The sequence below is a fragment of the Nipponia nippon genome, unplaced genomic scaffold (genome assembly GCF_047370975.1).
Source record: "Nipponia nippon isolate SJK-2023a ecotype South Korea unplaced genomic scaffold, ASM4737097v1 scaffold_4, whole genome shotgun sequence".
NCBI classification, from domain to species: domain Eukaryota; kingdom Metazoa; phylum Chordata; class Aves; order Pelecaniformes; family Threskiornithidae; genus Nipponia; species Nipponia nippon.
The window spans coordinates 77,458,339-77,485,685 of record NW_028262358.1 but is presented as its reverse complement, the minus strand read 5'-3'; the positions used below and the strand labels follow the sequence as shown (position 1 = coordinate 77,485,685).

Sequence of the window (27,347 nt, the reverse complement as noted above, 5' to 3'; positions counted from 1 at the left end):
GATTCAGGATGCGTGGGTTCAGCTCCTGTCCCTGCTGTCTGCTGTCAGTGAAACCCTGGGGAAGTCATTCGATCTCTTCCTCTTATGCAGAATCTCTGACTCTTTCTGTCTTTACTATTGAGCGGAGAGATTCTTGTCACCAGCTGCACATTTGTATGCCTTCCCCACCATCGTCGTCCACTAACGCAAGCTGGACAGCCTGTCTTCTCACGTTTGGGAAGGAGGGTTCAGGTATGGGAGTTTTGGGGTCCGTTCTTAGAATGGAGAACGTGATCCCACACCCAAATCTGCTACAGGGACTCCTGCTCGCTTTTCCATCTCTCCCCCAGTTTTCCTCCCCCAACACCTTCTTTTCTCCCCCGTCCCTTCCAAACCACCCAGAAGTGGAGAGGAAGAGAAGGGCTTGCTCTCCCCCTCTCCACTGTGACACCAAAAAAAATATATTATCAGTCTCTTCTTAACCAGACACGGGAACAAGATTACTCAAATCTATGTCAACTGAGTACAAGTTATGCAGTTTTGCAAGTTGCTGACTAAAATTATTGGAATTACCCAGAGCTAAATGATTTGTTATAGCTGGAAATTGGAGCACCTCTGTTTACACCATTGTTGGGGGTGGAAAGGATGAGTCCTGCTGCTTCACCTCTTCACCCTTTATGGGCAAAAAGGGTACACAATGAAGATGTGTGTTCCTACTTGCTTAACCTCAAATGGTTTGGGCAGTTATATTTTCATTCCTATTTGGAGTTTTCATTAGCAAGTAATTTTGCGGCCACCCAGAGTGATGTTTAATCATTGCATTGAGATGTTTCTCTCTTAGAAACCTAAACTGCAATAATGCAGTAAAACCTGCTTTTGCTCAAGAGATACCTGAGCAGAAAAAATCAGCGATTAAAATAATGGCTGAAGAAGCACGGATGTGGTATTTATTGATAAAGCTGCAGCTCTTTGCTGCGCGGCTGGTAAGAAACAAGAGAATGAATAATAGCTACCAGTGTCCCAAGTTTGAAAAGTCAGAGGAAATGGCAGCAAGAAAAAGCAAATGAAGATGGATGAAACCCCAGGAGGGTGAAGGGAGCCGTCCTCCATGCTGGATGGGGCTGGGCGGCTGACTCCTGGGTCACCTCAGCTGTTGCTTTTTGGAGTGGTGTTTTGAAAGGGCGCTGTTTGGGAGAGGGCTTCCTGGCTGCCACCGCTGCGCACTGCTTGCAGATGCTGCCTGTGGGTCAGTGGCAGGTCACCGCCAGTTAACTCAACACCTCCAGCGAGGAGAAAGCTCTTGGGGATAAACTGCCTTACTATCCCTGTCTAACCCGCCCCGAGAGAACTCGCAGATGCTTAACTTGCCCCTTTGCTTTGTCCTGAAATGCGTTTTCTTGGCATCGTTAGCACTGCCGACTAATACCTCTCCCCTTGCTCAGCGCAGCGGGTTCAGCATGGGTTTCTCCAGCCTGGTGGGTGGCTTCTGTCCTGGCAGGTCCCTCGCCCCGTGCCGCAGCCAGGGCCGGGATGCCCCTTAGTGCCTTGGCCTCAGCGAAGCTGCCGGGGACCGAGCGAGACCTCGGGGTCTGCAGAGCCCCGCACGCACTTGGGTGCTCCCAGAGCACGCGTGGGTGCCCCCGGGGCTCGCCGTGTGTGTCGGGGCGTGCCTCGCGGTCCCGCGGGACCCAAAAAAGGCCAGCCCCCCACTGCTGTGGCGCTCACAGCTCCGTGGCTCAGTGCCAAAGGGAAGGGGCAGCTCTTACACCTCCACCTGTACTCTGAGTGCTGTCAGTGGTGACATCAAGGGTGACATCAAGAGGGGATAGATTGAATGTGGAGGTGGACAGCGTTTGCTTATAAAAAAGTCTGAGTATGTTCAGCAAACTGCATCGAGTCCTGTAGCTCTCCAGACGTGGAGCAGTTGCATTGAAATCATTGTGTTTTGAAAAAGATTAAAGGTGCAAATAAATGGCCCAAGTAGTGCAGGAGCCCATTTCTTATATACACAGAGGTACATGAGGAATCGGTGTATTTTACATTGCTCCCACGTTTTTGCTTCTGACAGCAGTTAGGGAGCCCTGCTCAGAGCTGAGTCTGGGTGCAGGCGCTCCCCGGTTGTTACTTCCCTGGGTGTGAGAATTGGTGGGGCTTTCTCCAGCATCCACATGGATTCTGGGCAAAAGTCTGGAAAAGGTAAAATGCTGAGGCAAGGGGAGTGAACTCCGCAAAACTTCTGCAGGTTGCAGACTGCTCTGTTCTTGTCCATAAAAGAATTTAGTAGGCATATATTTTATGTGCGCGGGTACATCAGTAGATGCGTAAAAATACATATGTCTGTTTTCAATAAAAGTATTCCATGATCTAAACATCTTAAAAATCTTAGGCTTTGCATTTTCTTGAACAGGCTTGTTCAGGGAAACAAAAGTGGGTGCTTGACAAGATTATGGTGTTGCTTCTATACATTTCCTTTATTCTTGTGGCTAAAAGGAAATTACAATGTGTTGTTAAGTCAAAGTGTGGTCTGTGGAGCTGAACCAAAAAACCTTTAAATGGACTAAAATTCCCCTTCTGATAAAAGGGAAAACTACACAGCAGAGAGACAGGATATCTTTAATTTAAATAGTGGGTTTAGGTATATTAATTTGAGTTCAAAGCATCTTTCAAAGGGTATGATGCCCACATTTTTAATTTTACCTAATACTGAGCATCTGGTGTGGACTGGTTTGTGGTACTGAGAGCAAAAGGAAATACATTACTCATAGATGAAAGGAGTGAGGGGGAATCACTGTCCTGACTAAAAATAGCCTTTTTTTCCACCAGTTAATATCAGCTGGAGGTTTGATTAAATAGTAATTGTCTAGAAAAAGACAATAATTGAGTGTGACTGTTTCCTTTCAGGGGCCAGGCCCAGGTGGTGAAAGTTAAGTATTGTCCTTCAGATAAGGTCCTGAAAGCAGTTTTCCTGGATGTCCACCGAGCCCTTCTGCAAAATGTCCTTTCTGGGTGCTGAGCTGCAGACAGACAAAATCCAGGCCTTTTCACAGGGCAGCAGCAGCTCTCGGGGATGTAGCGCCGGAGGATTTTATGGCTGCATTGTAGATAGGAGCTGGGTCACCTCTTTGGCTGGAACTCTAACCCAGAGGTGCAGAGATCACAAGAGACAAATGTCTTGAATTAAGAAATGAGGTTGACATCTATAAAAGTCAGAGCACATCTAGTAGGCAACATGTGTATTAAGACTATAACATTATATCTAATAGGGAGATTGGAAAGCTGTCTAAAAAAATGCAGCTTCCGTTCAGATCTGCGCATTCAAAACCAAAATACCCCGGATTAATGCTTTTTGGTTGTTTTCCCCCCTTAATTTATTGATCTGAGTCCCTGTGGTCTTTTTTTCTAAAAATCAGTCTGTCTTTTTCAGTACGAGGTTAGTGATGATACTGGTAACAACTTTGCCTGTCTTTATTGGAGTCCATAGTGAAGAAATGCGTATTTCTGTGAGGCTGACATTATTTTCCTCTAGATCTCTGTAAGGTTATTATCTCTGAATGACTCTTTTACGCTTCGTAACGTTAACACTTGCCACTTGTTTGGGACTTTGCATATTAGGAATATCTAAGCATTCTTCAATTAACCTTTGCAAGTGTCCAGTGAGCCAGAGAGCCATGAGATAGAGCCAGGCAGGAAATGCTTTTTCTGCCTTGTGAAAGTTTTCAAATTGCTACTTATTCTGAGTGGAACGGACTCAAAACTTTGGGGAGTTTTTCACGGAGGAAAAGTGGAGGAGGAGAGAGCGTGAGAGACCAACTGGTCTGCTGCAGAATAGCCAAAAGTTACACGGTGCTCCTTGGGGAAGGGGAAAACTATCGTTTCAGCCCTTTGTCCCACTTGGTGAAGATTTGGGACTTTAGCCTTACGCCTCCACATGCTGAACTGGGACCGTAAAAGCTGGGCCAGAGTCAGGCCAGCTCTGCTGGGTGGCCTGGGGACGAGCACTGGGAGAGGCGGTCACCGCAGCCTGCTAGTGAGAGCAGCTCCCCAAAGCTTTGCTGGCCGTAGCTCAGGCCGTCTTTTCTCTTGCGCTCCAGGTAAGCGGTCTGACTGCAAGGTGAGGCCAAGCTCTCATCCAGCCAGAAATATCACTCACTTGTAAAGGTGCACACATATTTGACCAGGAAGCCTGGGTTTTGGCCATTCAACATTTTCCAGGGGAAGCTGACCCCTGGGGTAGGTAAGGGTAGTTGCTTCAAAGCCACAGCAGTAATTGATACCGTATTCAGTTTGAGAATTCGGGTGTCTTGATTCTGTGGTTTAAACCACCAGACCACACTCTTTCTGAAATAGGTAGGAATATTTGCATTTTTATATAAGGAAACTGAGGCACGGAGAGGGTACAAGGCATGCCAGAAGCCACGTAAGAAGCCTGTGGCAAAGCTAAGAACAGAACACAGGTTTCCTGATACCAGCACCTGTGATTCAGCTACAGCACGCTGCAAGGGCAGGACAGGAAGGAACAAAGATAAAAATTGAAGTTCTTCTGAAAGTGAAGACTCTTCTTGCTTCAGTTAGTGCTTTCTGTTATATCCAGAGGAAGGATAAAGTCAAGATTCATTGCTGCATCCCTATAATCTAATTTTTCTTTTCTTTAACAGTTGGGTTTAGCAATGAGTATCGCTTTGGCACCTACCTTGGGAAACTGCTGGCCTTCTGCTAACCACAGATTGGTAGGCTGAAGTAAGAGACTGCCCATTGAGAATATAATCCTGGTCTGCAGGGGGGCACGGAGATTTCTTCACCTCTGTGAGCCACCCTCTAGTTTAAAGTAACTAGAGCCTAAAACTCCTCGTTTAGGTACAGCACAGCGTGCTGCTGAAAATTAACATGAACTTAAAGAGGGGGAGAGCAGTCTTTAGCTGTTGAGAAAGGTGACGAGTTTGCTTGTGACAACTGTGAACACGTAGAAAATACATAGGAAATTTTAAAGGGCATGTTAACCATCAGTTCAGGAAAACAGATATTTTCCTGTCTTCCTTCATGGTAAATACAGTGGAAAAACAATATAATTCTATCCACATTTATCAATGTGTTTTAATAGAAAAAAATGGGGTCAATAAGTCCTCTGAAAAGAGGCTAAAAGGAAGGAAGATTGAGAGTTCATCGCTTCCATATTTTGAGCCTGCGACTTCCAAAATCAAAGGCCTAGTAATCCTAATGGATTGACTTCCAAAATTCCTTGGATTTGTATTGCTGGACTTGTCTCTCTCCAGGGCTTAGCTGGATCCCTGCAGATAGATTTTCAGGTTTATATGCTGTAATTCCACTTAGTCCAGCTGTAAACTTGTGGTGGCTGAATTAATACATTATAGGAAAAAAAAAAAGGGAGGAAAAAAAAAAAGAGTATACCTACAAAACCCCTAGCTTGTATATCAAATCCTGAGGGGGGAAAACTGGGCATTTCAATTAGTTGGTTGTGTGGCCTGATTGAAGAACAGCCCCATGGCTAACAAAGCTTTGTCTGTAGTATCAGCTTGCTCCTCATCCACCAGGACAAATAGAGTGGTCGGTCATTAATGGGCTAGCCATCGGGTAGGGGTTTTGTTCTTAAATGGGGGCTTTGTCTTATCCCTGCTGTTTAAGCCCTCTCCAAGCACTCCTCACCTGTCATATCTGTCATACATTTAATTCATCACGCTCTCTGGTCAAAAGCTACACTGATAGTATCAAAAGAAGAGGAGGGGGCTTCTTATAACTTTAGCGATCAAAGGAGATTACCAAGCAAATAAGATTTTAATGAAGACGGCAGGTTTGGAAAGGAGAATTTACTGCATTGCGAATCGGTAACACATAAAGGTTCGTTTTATCTGTATAGTATTTGAGCGTGGAGTCCCAAACTATTACAGAAAGAAGGATGGATACATGCGTTGGTTCGGGGTTTTAATTAAAAACAAAGAGGGAGAAGAAGTAGGGGGAAAAAAAGAGCTTTTTTATTTCACTTAAAAGGGTCGTATTTTTAATCTGTAAATATAAGCGTGGCAGACTGTGTTTAAACACAACAAGTTTGTTGCAATGATGACAAACACATCAAGCAATTTGCCGCTGAACTGGTATTGTCAGACCAATGTTCTCTGTTATTTGGCCTAAGCTCCAAAATATCAGCACTGAAATACGCTTGGCCTCACTGCAACCGCTGAAGAGGCAAAGCAGGCGGGCAGTTCCCAGTCGCAGGCGTGGACGCCCGGATATTCCTGTGGTCGCACACGACGGAGGCCAGAGGTAACAGAGACGGACCTTTTGTGTCGGCGGGCGTTTGCCAGGAAGGCAGCCCTGTGCCGGGGGAGCGGGGAGCACCAAACGCCTTTGCTTACGGGTTTGCATGGAAAAGCGTGTGCTGCCCCGTGGTGCTGTGTCGTGGAATGCGAGCCTGCAGCACCCGCACCTTGGCTGACAATTATTTTCTATTAAACCTGCAGTCTTTTCTGCAGAGGAGTTACCCCATTTGGGACTGTCAGTCCAGAACACTTAACTCTGTTTTCTGATAAAGTGGAAACAACCGGCAGGGAATTATCTGTTGCAGTTCCTACTGCTACTGGCATGCAGTAGCCAAGTGCTGCATGGCCAGTCGTTTGGAGATTCAATTAGCAGCAAAGATGCTCCGCTGGAGACATAAAGCCGTGCTTCAGCCACCGGCTGGCATCTGTGCAGTGTACAGAGCCAAACCTGCCCACTCAGCAGCAGTATTAGGCAGCTTTATTTTTGCAGGTTTTCCTTGTGATGAAAAGAAAGCCTCTGCGATTGCTGAAGCCTTTGATAAAAGAAGGGGTAGTTGTATTAGTAGCACGGATGTTAACATCTTTACTTAAAAGACAGGGGGGAAGTGGCTGCCTAGCTTTCTTTAAATTGAATTAAAAACGTGAGGTCCAGGAAGGAGCTCACAAAAACATGTCTGAGCTTGTCAGCCTTTACGGGTTTGGGTGGAAAACTCCAGTTCTCACTTTCCGCTGAGTAATACCGAGAGCTCATTATTTGTGTGGTTTTCAACCTGGCTATGAATTATGAATGATTTATTTAAGAAGTGATAAACTATGGGCCTGCCCTTCAGCTATGAGGAGGTCCCTGCAGCTGAGGTGTTTTACGTTCAGCGAGGAGATGGTCCTCAGCACCCTTCTGACGCTGGAGTTAATACCTTGTAGTTTCAGTTGAGGGCCGGTATCCATTCGTTTAGTTGCTTTTCTGTAGCCCCTGGGATCTCCTGATATGCAAGGCACAATGAAGTAGTTTTACTGAAGGAGAGATGAAAAATCACATGCTGTCATCTGGTGACATGAATTTAGCTGAACCAAAGTCAGACCCAGATTTATTTGCAAACGAAGATGGGATAAAGATACAGCCAGCACCAGTTCAGAAACTCTGCTTGAACCTTGCTTTGAGTAAGCACGTCAACAAATAGCTTCTAAACTGATTTGCTTGAATCAATAATGATAAAACCCATGTGTGACTATTTATCTGATACTGTGATGAGGCGGTACAGCAGAGGCAGCTGCAGCAGGGCTCTCCCCGGTGCTCTCACCAGTTCAGTGGATGGGTGATGGGTGTTGGTGGCACTGGGAGTTGTTCTGCTCGACTCTGCCCTGTAAACGGGGTTGGCATGTGTGCCAGACACAAATGTTTGCATTTACTGTTGGTTTAAGGGCCTCCATGCTTTTATTCAGCTGGAAACTGTTGGGCGTTTTTTGCTGTTGGTTTTTTTTTCCCCCCCCTCTGTAAGGGGCAGAGGCTAACTTAAAATGTCCTCTTTCCCTTCACAAATTAGAAACTCTGGAAAGGTGCATGGGTTACTTGAGGTATGGACCAACCGTCTTGACTAATGTGTTCTGGTTATACATCTTAAGAGGTATTTGCAGGACCTAAGTACTTATGTAAAGAAGTGTTTTTTAAAATAACATAAGTCCACATGACAGCATATAAAAGTCAAATGACAGAGCAACTCATGGGTTATTGTTACAAAACTCACCTTTCAAATGAGCTCCTAAAATACTCTGTGGTTGGAGTTTCCCTTAAGGAATTTACTTTTAAGCCACTTTCTCCAAGGTTAAATCTGTCGACGGAAAAGATCAAAAACTTTTTTTTCTTTTTAGGAAAAGAGCGAAAGAAAAATAGCATGATTTTTTCCTGCATTAAAGTGAATGCTTTTGAAACATATCACCCTGTACCTGACTGGAATAAAAAAAAAAAACAACAAAAATTACCTTTAGAAACTGGGCATCAGTTTTCCTCACCAGAACAAAAGCCATCGTGCCAACACTTAGAAATGCAACACATCAGCTGCTGTTATAGCTCATATTTTATTCTCTGCATCAAAGCTCTGGGGGGGGGAAGAAAAAACAGAGAGTGAGAGAGCGAAAGAGTCAAGCTCTTCAGAGCCTCTAATGACGCGTGCCAAACACGTGGAAGGTAAATCCCCTAATTCAGTCTATTCTTTCAGCATTCTCTGGCGGGCGGCCAAGCTAAATATTTCTGCTGGATAAAAAATGCACCCTCGTATGCGGCACTTTCTTAACAGGATGGCTCTCCGGCTTTAGCAGAGGGGGCTTCTCTGGGGGAAAGCCAACATGTGTGTTCTCTTATCTATTTATTTATTTTATTAAAAAGGGGCTTTATGGGCTGTGATTGGATTAACTTAGTGAACCCTGGAGGAAGAGGAAAAACAAATTGGGAAGCTGGTTTAGCACCCCCACCTTTTTGTCATCTTCTTTTGGGATTTCCTGGCTGGCTGCCACCTTGAGCCTGTTGAATGTTCTTTAGATCAATCAATTAAAAAGGCTTTAATATTTGGGTGATTGGAACGCAACATATGGGCTGCTGGTGCGGATGTCATGTGGTGCGTGGAGTTAATTGAAATGATTAATAGAGGTGTTAGTTTCTTGAAGACTAATTGAAGAAAGAATATAATTGGAAGCATGGACTAACCATTATTGTTGATTTTTTTAACATATTGTGTCCCTTAAACACTTTTACATGTTTATAAGCATGCAGATGGATTTTGTTTAGATTTCTTCAACACGGACGTTTGCAAAATCAGGTCTACTGTACATCCAAAAGTCAAATCTATTTTTATGTAAATTAACCTGAAAAAATATATTTCCATGTGCCTTGTATGTTTCTGTAACCAGCACATACACTGAATTTCTGGTACCTGTTTGTCTTTAGATCCTCACTAGACTTAAACCAGTTTACCCAGCCTCACTGGTATCTGTGGGGTTACAGCATCCATCCTTGGAAACCCGTCGTGAACCTCCGAAGGTCTGTTAGGGCACTCTTCTCTCTGCGCAGTGAGTTGTGATAATTTACACTCTTTTGGTGTCCTAGCACACTGCAAATGTGCCAGGTATTTCAGGGAAATAACATCTCGATTATACTGCCCCACACCTTGTCAGCTTGACCATATTTCAAAGGGATCCATTTATCTATACATAGGACTAGCAAAAACCTGGCCCTGCGAGTCAGAAAGAAATGCGAAGTGAGAGAAGTTCAGAGGATTTAACTGAGATCATATCTTTTGGCCTCTCCACCTTCTTTAGGAATAATACATACTTTTTTCAGTAGTAGTAGTCTGAATTTTTACCAAAATTGCTAAGCTATTGCGAAATACAAAACAAAAGCCGTGAACTGACTGCAGAGGACATCTGGCAGCAAGGAGAGGGTACAAAGGATGTGTCTTCTCTGAAACTCATCCCGCTGCGCAGGGTAGCTCTCAGGTTAGAAATGGGGGAAACGGAGAAAACATGACAATCTCTCGTCCGTAGTCAGCAAGCATGGGCTGGCCGCCTGAGCGCTGCGTGAGGAAGAGCAGCGTCGCGTCCTGCTCGCTGCTGGGCTGTGGTTACAAGTGCCGTAGCAAACTTTCAGCTGGGGATTTCTTAAGGCTGAAGATGATGGCTTAAATAACTTGTGAATCTGCTAGAGGGCAAGCGGTTACCTTTGGGAGAAGAAAATCAGGCAAGACGGTAATGGAGTGTTGATCCAAAAGGTAAGTCAGTTTGGATTTAGGACAGATAAAGCTACATTTTGAAGTGCAGTATTTTCACACCAGCCTTCTTTTTGCCTGCTTCTGGTAACAGGAAAAGCTTATGCATAATTTTCATGTTCAGGAAGAGAACTGTCTTTCTGGAAAGGACATAGAGATTTTCCCTATTGTTTTCCTTTGCACATGTGGTGCAGCTTATGTATTTGTGCATCTTTTTCAGGAGTCAGAAAGTTTATTCTGCAGCCCAGAATAAACTGAACAGAGAAGTGATAGCTTAAGTTTAGAGGGCGTTTGCCGTTGGCTTAGAAGAAAAGAGTATAGGATGGTTTTGATATTTTAGAGTCTTCCCACACAGATTTCCAGTGATGCTTTGAAGGCAACTGTGCGTCTGCAAAGACTTTGAGCCTCCCCGGAAGATGTGGCCTGTCTTGTGTACAGATCTGAGCGAAGCGTTTGTAGAAAGGAAGTGGCTGTCCTGTACTGGGGGCTGAGAGGAAGGGAAGGCATTAGGTCTGATTGCAAGCTTCCCTTACTCCCTGTTGCCCGATTTGTGTGCACGTAGTGCGAATAATTTTAGATAAGGGGTATGCCAGGACAGACCGGTGTAAATTAATCTTTCAAAAAAAAAAATATTTTTTTTTAAATTATTATATGGTGATGAAATTGGTCACTTAAGGATCTGGTTTTATTACAGCAAACTACTGCAATTAGATAGTCCCTTGCTTATTTTTTTAATCTTAGCAGTGATGAAAAATAGTAGCATCAGCATTTCTGTTGTCTCCATTGCCCTTTAGGATTTAGTATATGAAAAAGCACGCTTTATGTAAACTTGTTGGCACAGGAGCATCCTCTCAGTCTTTTTCAAACCTTGCCACGTTGTATGATTAATACAGTTCTAGTGCATTGGTCTGGACCACTGAAAGAGGAATAGCAGGCCAAGGAAATAGGGTTTAAATCTATGCACGTGCTTTGTATGTGATTTGTGTGTGATGGTAATATTCTCATTCTTGTACAAAGGAGAATGTTCAATAACATCCCCCTAAAATTAATGTCAGGAAACTGATTTCTAGTATAAGCAGGGCTGGTAGCATCACCTGTTGCTAAGACAGACAGACCATTTGCATTAGGAGATCCCACTTTTAGGTGCTCATAAATGTACCAAATTCTAAATGTGTGGCTCAGTTGTTCCTTACATATTACTTTCCTCAGGCTGTATTTTTCCCCAAAATCTATTTTGACATTTGCAAGAACTTGGCTATGTCAAAAATTGTGTTGCTAACATTAGGAGTGTGATGACTTTTCACATCTCCACCATGAAAAAGACGACTAGAAAAGTAATCTCCACCATGACAGCCCCCATTTTTTGGAGCAGAAGTTTGAATGACAGGTTCAGTGGCCCAGGGAAGGACAGCATATGTGGCAGGGGAGGGTGGTGGCCGCTGTCAGGGATGCTCGAATACTGTCCCTCTGCCGGGAGCACTTCCCAGTTCCTGGAACTGCACATGTGCTTTGCTTACATCGGGTCTCTGTCAGAGCAAGACCAGGACACACACCAGTCCTGTCACCACCTCCATCCCTGACTCCCACGACCAGAATTGCTTTTGAGCTGGAAGCCAGCCTAGACGACTGGCAGAGCAGTCCCCGCGGGAGCTGTAGGAGGGCATCACAGCTCGCTTCAATGAGCGAATGCTGTTGGGTCTAGAACTGAGAGCAGAAGAGTGCACGTTCGGTGCATGCTTATTGCAAACCATCCTGAGGCCAGAGGGTCATCCAAAAGGAGCTGTTTTTAAAAGCCTATGGGCAAGAGCTGAACCTGGAGGGGATTATGAAGGAGGAGAGACTGTGCCTGGAGATCAGCAGCGTCAGGGAGGAGGGAAACTGAGAGTAAGGTTGGTACAAGACCGAGGGATTTATCTTTATGGGTTATTGTAGATGAAGACGAGCAAGCTCGGTGTTAAAAGCGGGTGGGATGTAAGCCAGCTCTGATCCAAAAGCTGCCTGACTGCATTAGCACGGTGCTAAGCCCAAGCTAATATATCCGGCTTCTCACCAGGGCTTATTAGCTCGGGCTCAGTGCCATACTAACATAGTCACAGGACTTCCAGTTGGCTTGACACCACGTCTGCTCAACGCGTGAACCGGGCTCACCGCTACGTGCCTGCAGAGGAGCACCGGGAGGCGGCTGGAGACTTGACGACAGCGCGCTGCTGTTCGGGCTGCGGGGGCCGGGCCTGCTCGTCAGCGGGCAGGGGCGCGTGGGGATGGAGAGGGCACCGCGTCTGCGCGGAGCAGGAAGGGGAAGAAGCGCGGCGCGGATGAGGAACCAGGAGGGACTGAAACTGGCTTGATGAGAAGACTTGGCACAAGGAGCCTGGGTGTGGGAGAGGAAAATGGGAGTGACTGGAAAGGGAAACTACAAAGAGGGGTCAGGAGGAACAAGGTGAGGACTTGCTTAGGCAAGGAAACCAACCAGAACTCTGAGGCGAGGTCTGGAGGATGGGCTGAGGCAGGCAGCGAGGAGAGGAGGAACAAACTCCGCACCAAACCTGGCATGAAACCGAGATGCCTGAAAGCAGTCATTCCTCTGCTTCCAGCATGTCACCTGGGGAAACCCACCAGCGGAGGTGTCCTGTCCCTTCCAGCGCTTGTGCTGAGCTGGCCCAAACCAACCGTATGGTTGCTCTGAGCCAGCTCTGCTGAGGTCTGCCTGTGGCAGGTCAGAATATCCCAGCTCTGCTGATGATCCGTGCGGGTGTCAGTGGGATGCCAGCTCATGGGATCTCTGCTTTTTCGATTTGCAGTTTCAAGAATCGTCACAAAAACTGTTGAAGAACATTATTAAAATTGCAAACGCAAGTTCTCCAGAGTTTAGATTGTTTGCCTAACCCCAATTTGATCCTCTTATGCATTACGATACAGTCTTTAATTACTCATTTAATTACTGTTTTTTCTGCTGGTTACTTGCCTCATTCAGGCATCAGACAGGCTTGCTAGGGGAGATGAATTGGGGTGGTGTAATAAAATCTTATCTTTAAGACACCTCTTCCCCCCCATCTCGTTCGCTGCAGCGTAAGGCAGTAAAATGGCCATGGTCGGAGGAAGCGTTGCTCTTCTTGGGGCAGGCGAGCTCTGCTCTGAGGAACCAGGTATTATTTCTGCGCATGATTTCGAGTAAGATTTGTGCCAGTCTACCTCAGCAAAGCCTTTTGCAGGTGGTCATGAATTTTGACATCTTCTGGGTGCCCGGTGTGAAGCCCTGCAAAATACAGAGCCGTCACAGATGCCAGGAAGAGAAATGCGTTGAACATAGAAAGTAATATGCTGTGCTGTGCTGAGTAAATCAGCTGCTCTCCCTCCCAAAATTAATGTACACTTTTGATGTTAATGTCATCGTGTCTCCATGCCCCTTCTGCAGAGCGAGAATAGCAATACTACCTTCATCAGCATATGGGGGAGGTATTGTGAAAATCAGATTAGTCATTATTTGATATTTGTGAGGCATTCAAGTGCTGCTGTTTTGTGATGAGCAAAGTGGAAAAATACTAAACAAAATTGGTTTGTCTTCCATTTGAACGGTCTGTGGTACAAGTAAGGCAAAAGAGAAAAAATCTGGAAAAATGACTTTTTAATCGGCACTCTTCTTTCTGAACACTGAATGAGAAAGAGATCTGGTGGAAAAAAAAGATGGTGCGTCGTATGCCAGGAGTGCAGAACTGAGTTTCTGTATGCAATTCTACGCCTGGCATCTCCTACCGTTCAAAAGAGTGCCCGATTCTGCACCAGAATGGTCTCTTTTACTGTCTTGTTGGAGCGTTCCTCTCACTGCAAAGTGTGGCTTTTTAGGTGAGACTGTTGTCTTGCAAATCTGATGGTTCGCTGTACGTTTTTACAGAACTTTGACTCAGCTTCAGGGAAGGAGGAATGAAGAAGCAGAAGAGTGAACTTCTGGAAGCTGAAACCCTCCTTTCCCTGTGTTTGAGCAATCTGCGCTCTTATGAAACCTTTTGAAATCTCATTTGCTGATGTCTTTCTGACCCCCAAAATTATTCTTGTGCAAATGTTGACACCCAGCAGAGATGAAATCATTGACTTAGGAAAACATGTCTAGCTTATTAGAAACTGCAGGATTCCAACAATACGCTAGCAACGCCAGCCTTTCTTGTTTTCTTTGTTTCTTTTTTTCAGTTGTTTGTGGTTAGTTGGCAGGTGGTTTTGTGAATCGAGTTATACGTATCTGAGGGAGCAGAATATTTTTTCAGTTCATATGAACCTGAGTCCGTGTCAGATACCAAACTGGTTTTTATTTTCTGGTCTTCTCTTCTGCTCGTGAGTTTTCTGTGCACTTACAATTTTGATATGTTTACTAATTTTATGTTGACAGTTTTAATTACATGCTCCCAGAGTGCATAATCAGAACAAGAACTAGATATGTTTTCCAGTTGAGTTCAGGCTGTGTGTGAATTTTCTGTGTGGGTTGGACCCATAGCTCACTGAAGTCAAAGGACATCAAAGTTTCTCCGCTGACCACCTGAAATCAGTTAGTCTTCAATTATTGTTTTTTTGATGATTCTGACACTAAATTTCTTTGATTTGATTGCTGATGGAAAGTGAACTGAAAGTGGATAGACCAAACACCAGAAAAATTTTGAGGCTTTGGCCTCCTGTATCATGCCATTAGACACCAGGCAGGGAAAAACGAACAACTACAATCCAGTGATTCGTGGATGCCTGTAAAGCCAGAAGATGCATTTAAACTTGATTTTACGTCTTAGAATTTTTAGGGTCACTAGGTAATTCCAAAAAGGAAAATACGTTTCTATAGAGTTTGCTGTGCCCACTAATAAACTAGCCCACTAACTCTGTGCCCGCTAAGGAGGGATCTGCCCACTAACAAACTAGCAGACCCCCAGTACACTCTCGTTGGTCCAAAAGTGACAATTTTGAGTTCTGCTGTTTGGACGTGAGTTTTGGTTTTTTTCTGTTTTAAATTAAAGGCGTGGCTGAATGCTCATTATCCCTATGATAAAAGCAGTAAAAATAGGTGCAAAATGGCTCTTGTGCAATGTTGTAATTTACCTTTATTTTAAACTGGCTTACACATCTTAATACATTATGACAATCAGAATTATCAGGCCACCAGGCGGAGAGGAGTTTGTTTTGTTAATTGCTCTTGTTAAGCCTAATTACAGAACGGGGTGGAGTGGATGCAAGGGGAGGGAGGAATCTGCTAGCAAGAGGAAATCCTAAAATCCTCGGAGCGGTTCCAGGCAGTGAGTGTTGGGGAGCGAGAGCGGGGGTGTGGTGTGCGTGTGCGGGTGTGCGAGCGTGCGTGCGTGCATGCCTGTCTAGGGGTGTGAGAGTGAATGGCAGACTTTCCATATGGACTAAAATCCTGAGATGCATGAGCTGGAGGTGGGGAACCTGTGCTGTGCGGACACATGAAGGTACAGCTGAACAAAGAACCGTGCTGTATTTTGCTTTATGAATTAACTCCTTTTTATTGGGGGGGGGGGGGGGGGGGAAGCATGATGCAGATTACTTGCTTTGCTGTTAATTTTTGAGTTTCGTGTTAGACTGAGCGTTAGAATGGTTTGCTGATGTGACGTGCCATCCTTTGATATTGTGGGCTGCCGGCACAAGGTGTGTGTACGTAGCCGTGGGTTTGTATCCTGAATCGCTTTGAACCGTTTTCCTTCTTCCCGGTGACTGCAGCGGAGTAGCGCTGCCCACAAACTGTGTTGTTTGTTTAGACTTTCCAATGGAAAGCGTAGGTCCGAGGAGCCCTCCTGCCCGGCATTATTCCAGTTTGTTTGCGTGCCCCACATTACGCTGCTGGCGACTTGCTGTGCCTGACCTGCATTGTCAGCCCCCTCCGTTGCCTCGGGAGCCTCCGGGGCAGAAGTTTCTGATAAGGCAGTTTTGAGCAAGCCAGACGCAAAGTAAATGATGATACAACAAACCTGTGCTCTTCTCCAGGGTATGTTACCTGACTCGTTTGCTGCCAAGGTTTTCTTGTTTTGGCTGCTGGGTGGAGGGAGGGGACTAGAACAGCAGAGGAGTCACGCTTTTGTTTTGCTTAATTATAATGTACGCTTTTAATAAAACCTTTTAGTGCCATGGATTAAATGGCGTTGCAATCCTGCACGAGAAGAAAAATGCTACTGCTGTTGTAGCTGACAGCTGAGTGGTTAGATGGCTAGCGTGGGTCTGAGGCTCAGCAGCCTTTTCTTTGCTGGCTGGAGATACTGCTGGGTAAATGTGTTTACTTTTTCCTTAGTATTTATACTAGTTAATGTGTCGCACTAGATAAATCCACTTCCTGAGTCCATCTTTCAGCTTGCTCTCTTCCCTCCCAATTGACAAATGGTTTGAGTTTGACACCGTTTTATCAGTTGAGCCCCTGCTGGGTGCTGCATGCCTGCTTGTTCCTGCTTTATCGTGAAAAGTGAATTATCTGCAATATTTTGTTACCATCTAACTAGCAGTTGGCAGGCTTCCCTATATGAACTGATTTAGATTTCAGCAAGGGGAGGCTGTTGTCTTTCTCTGCAAAGCCCGGTTGTTGCTCTCCAGGAAAACAAAAGATCCCAGAGCTTTCTGCACCGCAATCTGCTGCTGTCCCACTTTCAAGGAGGTGTTTTGTTTGTTGCGGCAGCTTCCTATCTTAAAATGATAAATTGAGCGGACATGTGCGCTGTCTTAAACCTCTGTCTCCAGAGCTTTGTGTTCGCTTAGGATAAAATACGTTATTTTGTGGTAGGCTGTGGTGTGATTTACACTTGGTTTAAAGATTACGAAGCAAAAGGGAAAGCATCAACATCTTTACCAGGGGTAGTTTGATGAGGAATAGCTGTCAGAAGAACTCTACTGACTTAACCTCAAGTGGGTTGCAAATGCATTAGGGATTCATTAATATTAATAGTAGAATAGACATTTCCTGCATTCGTTTGACATCTTCCACACTATTTTTTTTTTCCTTTGCCTTTTTTTTTTTTTAAGAGCAACTTGGAGTGCAGTTTTAACACTTATTCAAGTTAATACAAAGATGATAAGCTAAAGTTAAACAGAAGGAGACCCCTGAGTGTGTGGGGTCGGTCTCTAGGAGTCCTGGAATTTGGTGCTGTGCTTTAAAGATTGTGGTAAACTCTTGGGTGAGGCTTTCAGGGCAGTTTGCAAAATGGGTCCGCTTGGTACGATTGTAACCAGAAGAAATTGTTGTCAGAAGAAACTGTTCTATGAGGGTGACGGGAAGGTCACTATCAAAATGGCATGCAAGGGTTAATAACTTTGTAGATTTCTAAAGTGGACACAGTAGTGGCTTGTTCACCTACTGGTGAAAAAAAGAAAATCCAAACCATTCTTCAGCCTTCAAACGTTTTGTGAGGTTGGCTGAACAGTTCAGTTTGAAAAATAAATAGATGCAAGGATGCAAGGTAATTTTTACTTATTTTCTGTTTTAAGTCTTGCAATGCACATTTCAATGCTTCTGCTTTGTCACCAGTAGGCTTCCAAGCTTTCCTAAAAAAAAATATATTAATTTTTTTTTTTTGAGAAAAACACCAAATATCTTCGAGATGTAAAATAAAACCAAGAATATTGTCAGCGCCAGGAGGGAGCATGTAATTGTGATGATCGTTTTTTCAGTGTCCTGCACAGCACATCACAATTTCACCCACTGAGCCCTTCACCTAGGAGAACTCATTGTGGTAAAGTGAGGCAAGGGCTTGCTTTTTATAGAAAACACAGCTAGGAGTCGCAGTCCATGAAACGTGAAAAGAAAAAGATGAGCCCCCACAAAGCGCCTAGTCTGGCAAGACTAGTGATGCAGCAGCTCCAAACGCAGAAATGCACACGAGTTTGGCAGCTCTTACTGATAGGGCAATTTGAATTGTCAGTGTGCGTCTGCTCTACTTGTTGAGCCTAATGAAAAGTACAGTTTAATCACTGGTGTGCCAAATTGACCATGATTAGCTGTTATTGCAGATTAGTGCATTGTCTGGGGCTCCAGAATTATTGATCCGGGTGCTGTGCTCTGGTGTTTTCTGTGCCCTCTATCGTAACCTCTTCTTAATGCTTAGGGGAGGGAAGCAGGAAAGGAGAGTAGGAGGGAAGAAGTCCAGATGGGAAGAAAACAGGTCCTGAAAAGACCACATAGGAACTAGGTCAGGTGCTCTGGAGATTAAAGAAGCATGCTTCATCCCTGGACGCAGGAGGCAGGGACAAGTAGCATACAATTACGAGGAATTAGAACAGCAACAAGTAGTGCAGATTTATCAGCTTTAATTGTCTATTGTCAGGACAGAGCCCTTCTTGTAGATCAGGCGCTGCCAATGCTTTAATACCTCTAATGGACTCTCTATTGTGGGATTATCTCTCCTAAGGACAATGTCTTTCTTAAAACTAGTTGTTTTGGGAGGGGGGGTAGGAAGAAGAAGAAAAAAAAGAACTAGCTGCAGCCCTCATTTTTTTTTTTCTCTCTGGTTTGTCACATTCTGCAGGAAGTAGCTGAGAGCCCAGTGTTGCTCTTCTGTCAGCAGCCCTATTCCTTCAGGGGAACTGATAGATACCTATTGAACATTAACCCCCTTTGCTCCACCTTCCCCAACGAGCTCCTCCAGAAACAATAGCTGGTTGATAAAGAGCAGATAAGCAAGGACACCCGGCTTAAGAATCTCTCTGCTATCTTTATTTTAAAAGCTTTCCTGGGTTTTGCAAAGTAAACATTGCAACATTTAAAGAAGGATAAGGTGTCAACTATTTAATGAGAAGTTGTGTTTAATAGCAGAGGAATTCTTCCCTCCCCCAGCCAACACACAGGTATGAAAAGACTGTTATTTCACCACCCTGGGGTAGGAAAGGTGGAGAAATGACAACTGTACTCTTAGAAGCTTAAAAAGTGGTCCTTCGGCCCACCCCTGCCAGATTCCCTACTCAGCTCTAAGCATACAGTCACTATTTCGAATCCTTTGGTCCTAGGTGCACGGTAGTCGCATTGCTGGATCTGTGATAATCTGTGGGTAAATATTTTCGTTTCCACCGTATGCTCTTTGTCATGGTGCGTAGCTGTTGTTTTTGTTAATCTGTTTTGAAACGTGCTCCGTGGCCAGTTCTTTGTCTGAGAAAAGTGGCCTGGTTCCACCCACCCTCCTTCTGCTGTGTTCATCAACTCCATGAGACCGGTCAGCATGGAGAGTATCTGAAATGAAAACTTTTGTGCAGGAGCAGAGTCCGAAGTTCCACTGTGGTTCATATCGCTATGATCTACCAGGCAGGTTGAGGAGAGGATACCCCAAAAAGGATGACTGCCAAGCTGGGAAGAGACATGAAAGTTGAATTACTGCAATTAATTCTGAGGTGGCTTTGTTATTCCAGATTGTTGTGAGCTTGTTGCAGGGCTGATGTCCTTGAAATATTCACAGGCATCAGCCTTCTAATATTTGTATACCGTCCCATCCCTCCTCCGTAACAATCTGGAAAGCAGGAAAGGAAATTTTAAAGGAAATTTTAAAGGAAAATTTCCCAAAGCACACCCTTTTTTGCAGTCGTCTGTCACCAGTAAGGTAGGAAAGTGGTTGCAATGGGTTGGCCTGTTTTCATTCATTTTTTCCTCAGACTCAGTTGCTATGGACAGAATATTCAGAAGTCCGTGTTTGGGATGTGAAATGTTGGGTTTTGTGCTCAGGCTTCCTTGTCCGGTGTAAACTTGGGTTGGTAGAAACGTGGAAAGACAATACAAGCATTGTTGTATGGGCTCCTGGCTATCATCCCTACCTTTCCCAAGACCACCATCGCTCGGAAGTGTGATGGGAAGGCTGATGGTAACCAAAAGGGGAACATCTGTGGTCTTTGCTGTGAGGCATTTCCCTTCTCGTAAGGGACAAGGAGGTGGCTCCTTACGTTTAGTCCAGACCCTGAAGTCTGCTGCCTTCTCCCACAATGAAGAAAAAAAAAAAAAATGCGGTGACAAAGCTGCTGGTGCTGCTGCTTTCTCAATACCTTCACCCCAGCTTGCTTCCTGGGAAACAAGAGCGAGTGGCTTCAGACGGTTTCGTCTTTGCTGCTCAGCTGCGCTCGCAGCGAAGAGAAGCCCAGCTTCTCACAGTGACTTCTTGCCCTCCTGATGGCAGGCCCAGACACCCTCGGCTCCTTCTTCTCAAACTCAAGCCTCAACAAGAGGAAATGGCTGAAGCTTAGTTCTCGCTCCTGTGTGCTGCAAGAGTGTTTTTTCCACTGGAGGAGGGCTGTTTTGGCTTATTCATAAGTCATCTGAGCAGTATTTTAATAAGGCCTAGCTGGAAACAAAAAGGGATATGGTATTTTAGTTTGACTCCTTTTTTTCTCTTTTTAAGGAAAATTTCTTGAGAGGATAAACCAGCAGAAATCAAAAGAGATGTTAAGGCTTGCACTAGGCAGTGGCTGAGAGTGCAGCCAAAAGATCTGCTCTTGGTATTGCACAGCCAAGACAAAAATAAACGTGGAGGCATTTGGAAGTGCTACGAGGCAATGACCAGGGTGCTCTGTAATTAAAAGCAGTCCCTGAAAGCTGCGTGTGTTAATTCAAAAGCCTCCTGGCTACAATATACACCACCCCAAATACCCTTGCAAAAACCTTCATGTAGATTCAAGTGCAATTTTAATTTCTCTCCTTATAGGCAATACCATGCTGAAGTAGTCTAGGGCATACAAAGCCTCTGAGATCGTATCTGAAGCCTATAGGCTGTGTTTTGTAAAGGTCAGGCCCGTCTGTGAGAAGGCAGCTTTAATTTTTCCTGTTGCACAGCCACTAGAGCGTGCTGGGTCTCTCTCTTTCCCTTGAATCTGACAGCAACCACGTTTTCAGAAACGTGGCCCCAAAACAGGAGCGTATCTCAGCAGAACTTGAAAGCAAGTTCTTCTTTGAGTTTGATTTCTCAGTTGGCTTTTAAAAGATGTGCAGTCGTGCAACTACATCGTGTACCTTCTCCGAGTAATGACCACAACTGGTCCCCAAATGTTTACCAGCACAAGGATGCCTACATGCAGGAAGTGGGAAATGGGGGTGGGTCTGGTAGTTACTCTTGATGTGGTCAATCTGCCACTGACCTTGTTTGGGGAAGGGGAAGGGGAGGATGTGAAAATGAGACTCAGCTTTAATCTCTTGTGTGCATTTTATCTCCCCTCCAACTTTCTAAAGAAGTTTCATCTGTCGGAGCCAGCTCCCTTCCCTCCTTCTTTTCCCTTACAATTACAGCTCTCGCAGGCGCGGGGAAAACAGCGGCGGCGGCGGCTGAGGCTGAGTCGCGCGGGCTTGTTGTTGAGCTGAAGTGGTGATAGCATCAAAGGAAATGGATGGGGATTTCTGAGATCAGAGCTGTTAGGGCCATTCATGATTTGTTGTCAGGCTGAAAGCTGCTGCAGAGAGAGGTGCCTGAGAAATGCTGATTAATACGGTAATTGAGGGTTTCTATGAGCGAGAAGGAAAAAATGAAAATATGACTAAAAATGTTCTTTTTGAAATGAACATTTTGAGATTGCACATTCCAGACAATAGCGGCTACTGGTATGAAAGATTTCTATAAAAGAGCAGAGAACTGCTGCTAGAACAGGGCGTCTTTTTATGTTTCTCTATTAAGGAGGAAGGTCAGAAGGTCAGTCTAGATATTTCTTTAATGGCAGAGTTTCCTTTGTGATTCTTACTTTAGGACACATTCTTAACAATTTGTTGCTGTCTCTTCGTTCTTGATAAACTTAGTTTTATTCCACGTCAGGCTAGACCTGCGCGCCAGTGAAATCCCTTCTCCTGCACTACGGTAGTTCTGGGCTCAGCTTCACTGAGACACCTGGAGCTAATTTCAGGGTAGCCTTGGAGTGTGCCACGGAGTTATTTGAAGTCCACAGGCTCCATAGGCGGTACTCACCTCCCCAGGCTCCGGGTAGGGAGCCGCACTGACCTGGGATATTGGCATCCTCCTGTCATCCTGACAGATATTTCACTTTGTCTGATCTGATCTGATCTCTGCTTCCTCTTCTTCTCAGTTCCTTGGAAGGCAGATTTGCCTTTCTCCTACTCTCCTTCACATTAAGGAGACCAGCCCGCGAAGGAAACACATCAGCCCTTTTTTCTTGCCCCCCCCCCCTTTTTTTTTTCTTTCAAGCTAACAGGGAAGTGAAAAGCTCTGAAACAGCTGCCTCTCAGAGTGAGACTATTTTTCGGTAAAATAATCACCTTCAGTATGACTACATTGTTTTTCTGTTCTATGCGGTGTGACTCAGCATCAGTTAATTAACCCAATCAAGTAGGCCGGATTTCTCTCCTTTAATGAATGGTTCTTCCTACTTCAGAGCCTTCCTAGACCTCATTTTGGATGCACCTTGGTTTTACCGGGTATATCCAATTACATTTATATCCTTCAGCCCAGTGCTCGGGCCACCTCTCTTGTGGAATTACGCCGTGGTAGAAGTTAAGCCAGAACACTCACTTGCAAGCAGTTGCCCTACTTATGTCTGCTGCCACGAGCCCTCCTGCGTTAGCGCATACGGAAGGTCTTTACACAGATATACTATTCTCAGCATCGCAGACTGAAAATGGCAAGTAATCCTTTCCACACGTCTTTTTATCAGAGGGAGGAGGAGCGGGTTAAGGGAAGGGATGTGTGTACGCCCGTAAGAGAGACAGGCACCCGATTGCACAAAATGTGCTTTTTTTTCTCCTTTCTCCCTTTTTCCTGTGAAGAAATACGTAACACCCAGATCACCCCAAAATACAAGCACGCGTGTGTTTAAAAGCAGAATGTGAAACTAGCTGCCACGTAAAGCGCTGGGAAAGCGATGAGAAATACGCTCTCAGACGTGCGAGAAGAAGGAAAAGTAGTAGAGTTGCCTCACAGCAAGGCGGCTAGCGTTCGCATTTGGCTGTAGATGGCTATAAATGGAATTGTGCATCACCGTTCCTCTGAGCCCGAGGACGCCTCGCCGAAGAGACAGGACCACTGAAGGAAGTAAGGCATCTGGTTGTTTTGTAATGAGAAGCAGGAATGCTCTTAATAATAAACAAACAGGACATCGTATGCCATCATCACAGGATGTCCTTCCTTCAGCCAGCATGCTGACTTGGATCGGAGGAAAAAAATGGGGTGCAGCGTCCGCTAATGGCTATACCAACCCTCCTTCCATCACCAGCCCGCTGCCAGGCGTTCGCTCACGTATTGCCCTGCGCGGGATCAGCGCTCGTTTTCTTACCACGCTGCAAAAGAGGGCGTCGAGCTTGGAAACGCTGCCTGCCTTGCCCTGCTCTCGTGAGCTTCCCTGCTGCTGCTTAGGGAGAGGGGGAAGATGTTATTTAAAGGGAAAAACTGAGATGTTTTCCCTAATTCCTTTTACAAGTGCTCTAGAGACTCTGGAAAGGGATGAAATCAAAACTCTGGAACTCCCCAACTGGTCGTATCAAGTGAAGTACTGTAATTACGGTTTGGGAGTAAGCACTTTAAATGGGGTTTTAATCAATATTCTGGAACCTGGGAGTCATTTTAATTGTTGTTTTTTTAGGATTCTATCTAGTCAAATTGAGGGAGAACGAAAGCGGGTACGCGTTGACCTCTGGAACTTAAAATAGCACGGAAAACAGATTTCTAGTAAAAACGGCCTCACATGCGCTTCTCGTGAAGCGCGGAGGTGCCCGCCCGCCCGCCAGGCCCAGGCCGCTGGGCAGCGCCGCGGCTCTCCCGGCTCACGCAGAGGCCGCCCCGTCTTGGTCGAAGGGGGAAAAAAAATTAATAATTACAACAAAAAGAAAAAGACAAAGCTCCCCCCCCCGGTGGGTTGCGGGGGGGGGGGGGGGGGACACGCCGCAGGTAGAGCCCCACCTCCCGCGCTGTGAGGAGAGGAGAGGGAGGGGCCGGGCCGGGCGGCGCGCGAGGGCGCGCGGGCGGGCGGCGCGCGGCGCTGTGGCAGGGCGGCCCCCCAGCGTTTCCCAGAGGCAAGAGCAGGGCGGGCGGCAGCACCTGTCTGACAGCGGGGGAGGAGCGGGCGGGGAGCGGCGGCTGGAGGTGTGAGTCAGTCTCCCGGGGAGCCGGCCGCTGGAAGGAAGGAGCGATGTTTACTCTGTAGAGATGAGCCAGGCTTGCCGCCGGCGGTGGGCTTCGGTGTGGCAAGGCGCGCGGACTCAGCCCCGGTAAGGAGCGCGGTGCCTCCCCTCCCCTCGCCCCCCCCCCCCCCCGGCTCCTTTTTCTCGTCCTCCCTGGCGCCCGCAGAACGGAGCGAAAGTTTCCTCGTCGCCTCTCCCGGGTCGGGAGCGCTCCTCCGATCAGCATTAACCCTTTCGCTCCGCCGCGCAACTGTCCCGTCCCGTCCCGTCTCCCCCCCCCGAGTTTCGCTATGAGTCTCCTCTCCCCCTTTTAATGCCGAGAGTCGGTAAATACCGCGCCGCTCGCCTCGGCTGCCGTGGGGACGGGGCGCGGGGGCCGGTCCCCGGGCGGCCGCGGGGGAGCTGCCTGCCGCCACCCCCCGCCTCAGCCTCTCCGGGCCGTGGCCGTGGCCGTGGCCGTGGCCGTGGCCGTTGCCGGCGGCCGCGGGCGCCCCGGCCGTGCCTCTCCGCCGCGGGAGAGGCGGTCCCGGGGGGGCGCCGGGGTCTCCCGTTAGCCCGCAGTCAGTCGGCCCGTAGCCTCTCCCTCGGAGATCGGGCGCTTCCAAGTCTTAAGCGTTTCGTTTTTCCCGGAGGAGGGGTGTGAATTTCACAGTAGCCGCGTATCCGAAAAGGAAAAATGAAGGGATTTTACGCCGGGCTTGAACGTCATTCCCGGCTGCCGGCGTAGGCACAGATTTCGGTCCCTAATGGACCTTACGGAAAGAGCCCGACCTAGTACCTGTTTGGGGATAGGTTTGATACCAGTGCTTCTCTCCTGAATAGGCAGAGGGGCTGAAGGACTTGGTGGACTTGTCCTGCGAGGCTCCTGTCCAGTGCTCCGAGCTAGTGATTCTCGGAGGTACCGTCAAAACCAAAAGAGGATAGAACAACTTTTTTTTTTTTTTTTTTTAATTATTTATTTTATTGATTGATTTCTTTCCCCTGCTCCTTTCCTTTTCTTTTTCGGCCCCCGGGAACGTGCTGCAGTGCTTTGTGCAGGGCTGCCGCTGCTGCAGTGATGCTGGCAGGATGTCGGCTTTCTCAGCCTTCCATGCCAAAGGATAAGGGGACGTCAGGAGGAGGCGGGGGGGGGGGGGGGCAGGTTGTTTTGAAAGTTGTTTGTGTGTTGAAAGCCGGTGGGAAAGTTCAGGCTTCCCCATTTGGAAGAGGCAAGGCTGGGTTCCGCTCTTCCAACATGCGCTTTCCATTTTTAGCTTCATTCAGACGCAGACAGCAGCTCCTTTCCTCTTCCTCTCCTTGTTTGTGACACTTTTCTGAGGCAGCTTTTCCACAGGCGACTAAGTGGTCTCGCGGCCATGACCCCACGTTTTCTTCTGCATGGAATATTTTTTTTTCCTCTGAGGCATTAAGGAAAGGGTCTGAAAAAGGTAAAGCGGTTGTCAGCCTAGGGATTTTTACCTCTTTGTTTTTGTTCGCTCCTCATTATTACCGAGGCTGGTGTTTTAAGGCGCTGCTTCAGTCAGAGCAGCTTCGTTTACACTGCTTTTTGGCTATTACTCAACTGTACCAACTATCCTGCATACGCTTTTAAAGTGTCACAGACAACTGTATTAGTCACGCTGTCTCAACGGAAACCACAACACTGAAGGACAATGAGGATTAAAGGCTGTTTTCTTATTTTCCAGGCTGCTACACAGTGTAGCTCGGACGCTGTGAGTTTCAAGAATCTGGTGAAAGGGAGAGAGTGGACAATGAAAATGGACATGGAGGATGCTGACATGACTCTGTGGACGGAAGCCGATTTTGAAGAGAAGTGCACGTACATTGTAAATGATCACCCATTGGATCCCAGTGCCGACGGAGGCACCCTAACTCAGGCAGAGGCTTCCTTGCCAAGGAACTTGACTTTCAAATACGCATCCAACTGCAAAGAGGTAAGCAGCAATGCTCTGGGGAAGGTTGGAGTCAGACAAGCCAAATCACAGCGCTTTGGAAAGTATGTCCTCACCCTGGCTTCCATTCTTTAACACACACACACACACACACACACACACACACACACGCGCACGCAGCCCATCAACAACAAATGCTGCCCGCTGGCTTTTGAGATAGGACCCTAATAAGTCTTTTAAGAAACTGTGAGCGGGTCATCTGTCGTGTAATATTTTCACTGGAAATCACAGCCAGCCTATTGCTGAAACTGGTTCTGTACCAATTCGCAAACAGTTAAATTTTCACACAATTTGAACAGCATCTGAATAAGCATATTTAAACTGTGGGGTAGTTCTCTGTGCCAATTTCTAGACTGCTGTTTGCCAGGACCATTCATTGCCTCTGGCTCAGAGATTAAAGTGCCTCGGTTGTCCAATAAATAGCTTTAAAAAAGTAGAGAGGAAAAAAAAAAAAAACAACAAATTCCTGGAAATGTGTTTAATTATTTCTTTTTGGTTTCCCTTTGGTTATGAAATTGCTTTATTCTTTTTGTGAGCTTGCCGTATTCCTGACTTCCTAAATTCTTAAAAACTCCGGCATATCAGTTAAGAAAGTGATGGTAGAACTGTAGCAAGCTTGACAGAAGAGTGGCCGTAGGTTAAATTAACTTTTGTTTATCTGGGACAGTATCTTCACTGGTAGCTAGCCGTGCAAGTCTGTCCTATCCTTGTCCCTGGAGTGGGTACATTCTTTGTTGTTGTTTCAGAAGGGCTGGAAAGAAATGAGCCCGGATGAGCAATTTGGTTTTGTGTTTACTCCTTCATATAGAGTAGCTATTATAGCTAGGTGTGATGTTCGGCAGGGTAATAACCCAAGGGACAACCCTTCATTTCTCCTTGTGCTGAGACTTGTGGTATAGCAGCTATTACCTGTGCTTCTACTTTGGCTAAACACACTGACCACAGAGCTGAAAAGAAGAGGTACACTCATCTGTACCTATCAAATATTTCCTTCCAAAGTAGGTACTTGTTTAATCCTGTGTACAGAAATAGGGCCAGACCCCCAGCTGGAGGGTATTGGCACCGTGGAATTTAGCTTGGCAGTGTCTAATACAGTGCCTAGTAGGTTTGGTAAGAGGTTAAAGCTAAATTCTGTAAAACTCTTCTCTTCCCATCTGCCCTGCCGTACCCTGCCCTGCAGAATTTTGGCAGAGAAAGGACACGCTCCAGAAAAAAAGCGCGAAACCTTGTTTTGTGTCATTGTGTTGTTAGCTAGGTCTTACTTGGAGAGGGGGAGCAGAGGGGGGAGATAAAGCTGCGACTCTGCTGCGTGATACAGGAGGATTTC

The 27,347-nt window shown here is 46.2% G+C and overlaps 1 protein-coding gene across 3 annotated transcripts in view; it reads left to right on the top strand.

The window, feature by feature from the left end:
- The window catches only part of PRDM1 (PR/SET domain 1), a 102,906-nt gene that overhangs the window by 53,563 nt on the left and 21,996 nt on the right, over positions 1-27,347 (top strand). Inside the window, exons 1-2 of one of the 3 annotated variants that reach the window (XM_087775047.1) lie at positions 24,030-24,155; positions 25,754-26,002. In XM_087775047.1, coding sequence (XP_087631173.1) covers positions 25,820-26,002 — 183 coding nt within the window. In that variant the 5' untranslated portion in view covers positions 24,030-24,155; positions 25,754-25,819. Of the gene's footprint in view, positions 1-24,029; positions 24,156-25,720; positions 26,003-27,347 lie in introns of those variants that run through there. The other 2 variants (XM_087775048.1, XM_009463322.2) reach the window with 2 other exon arrangements.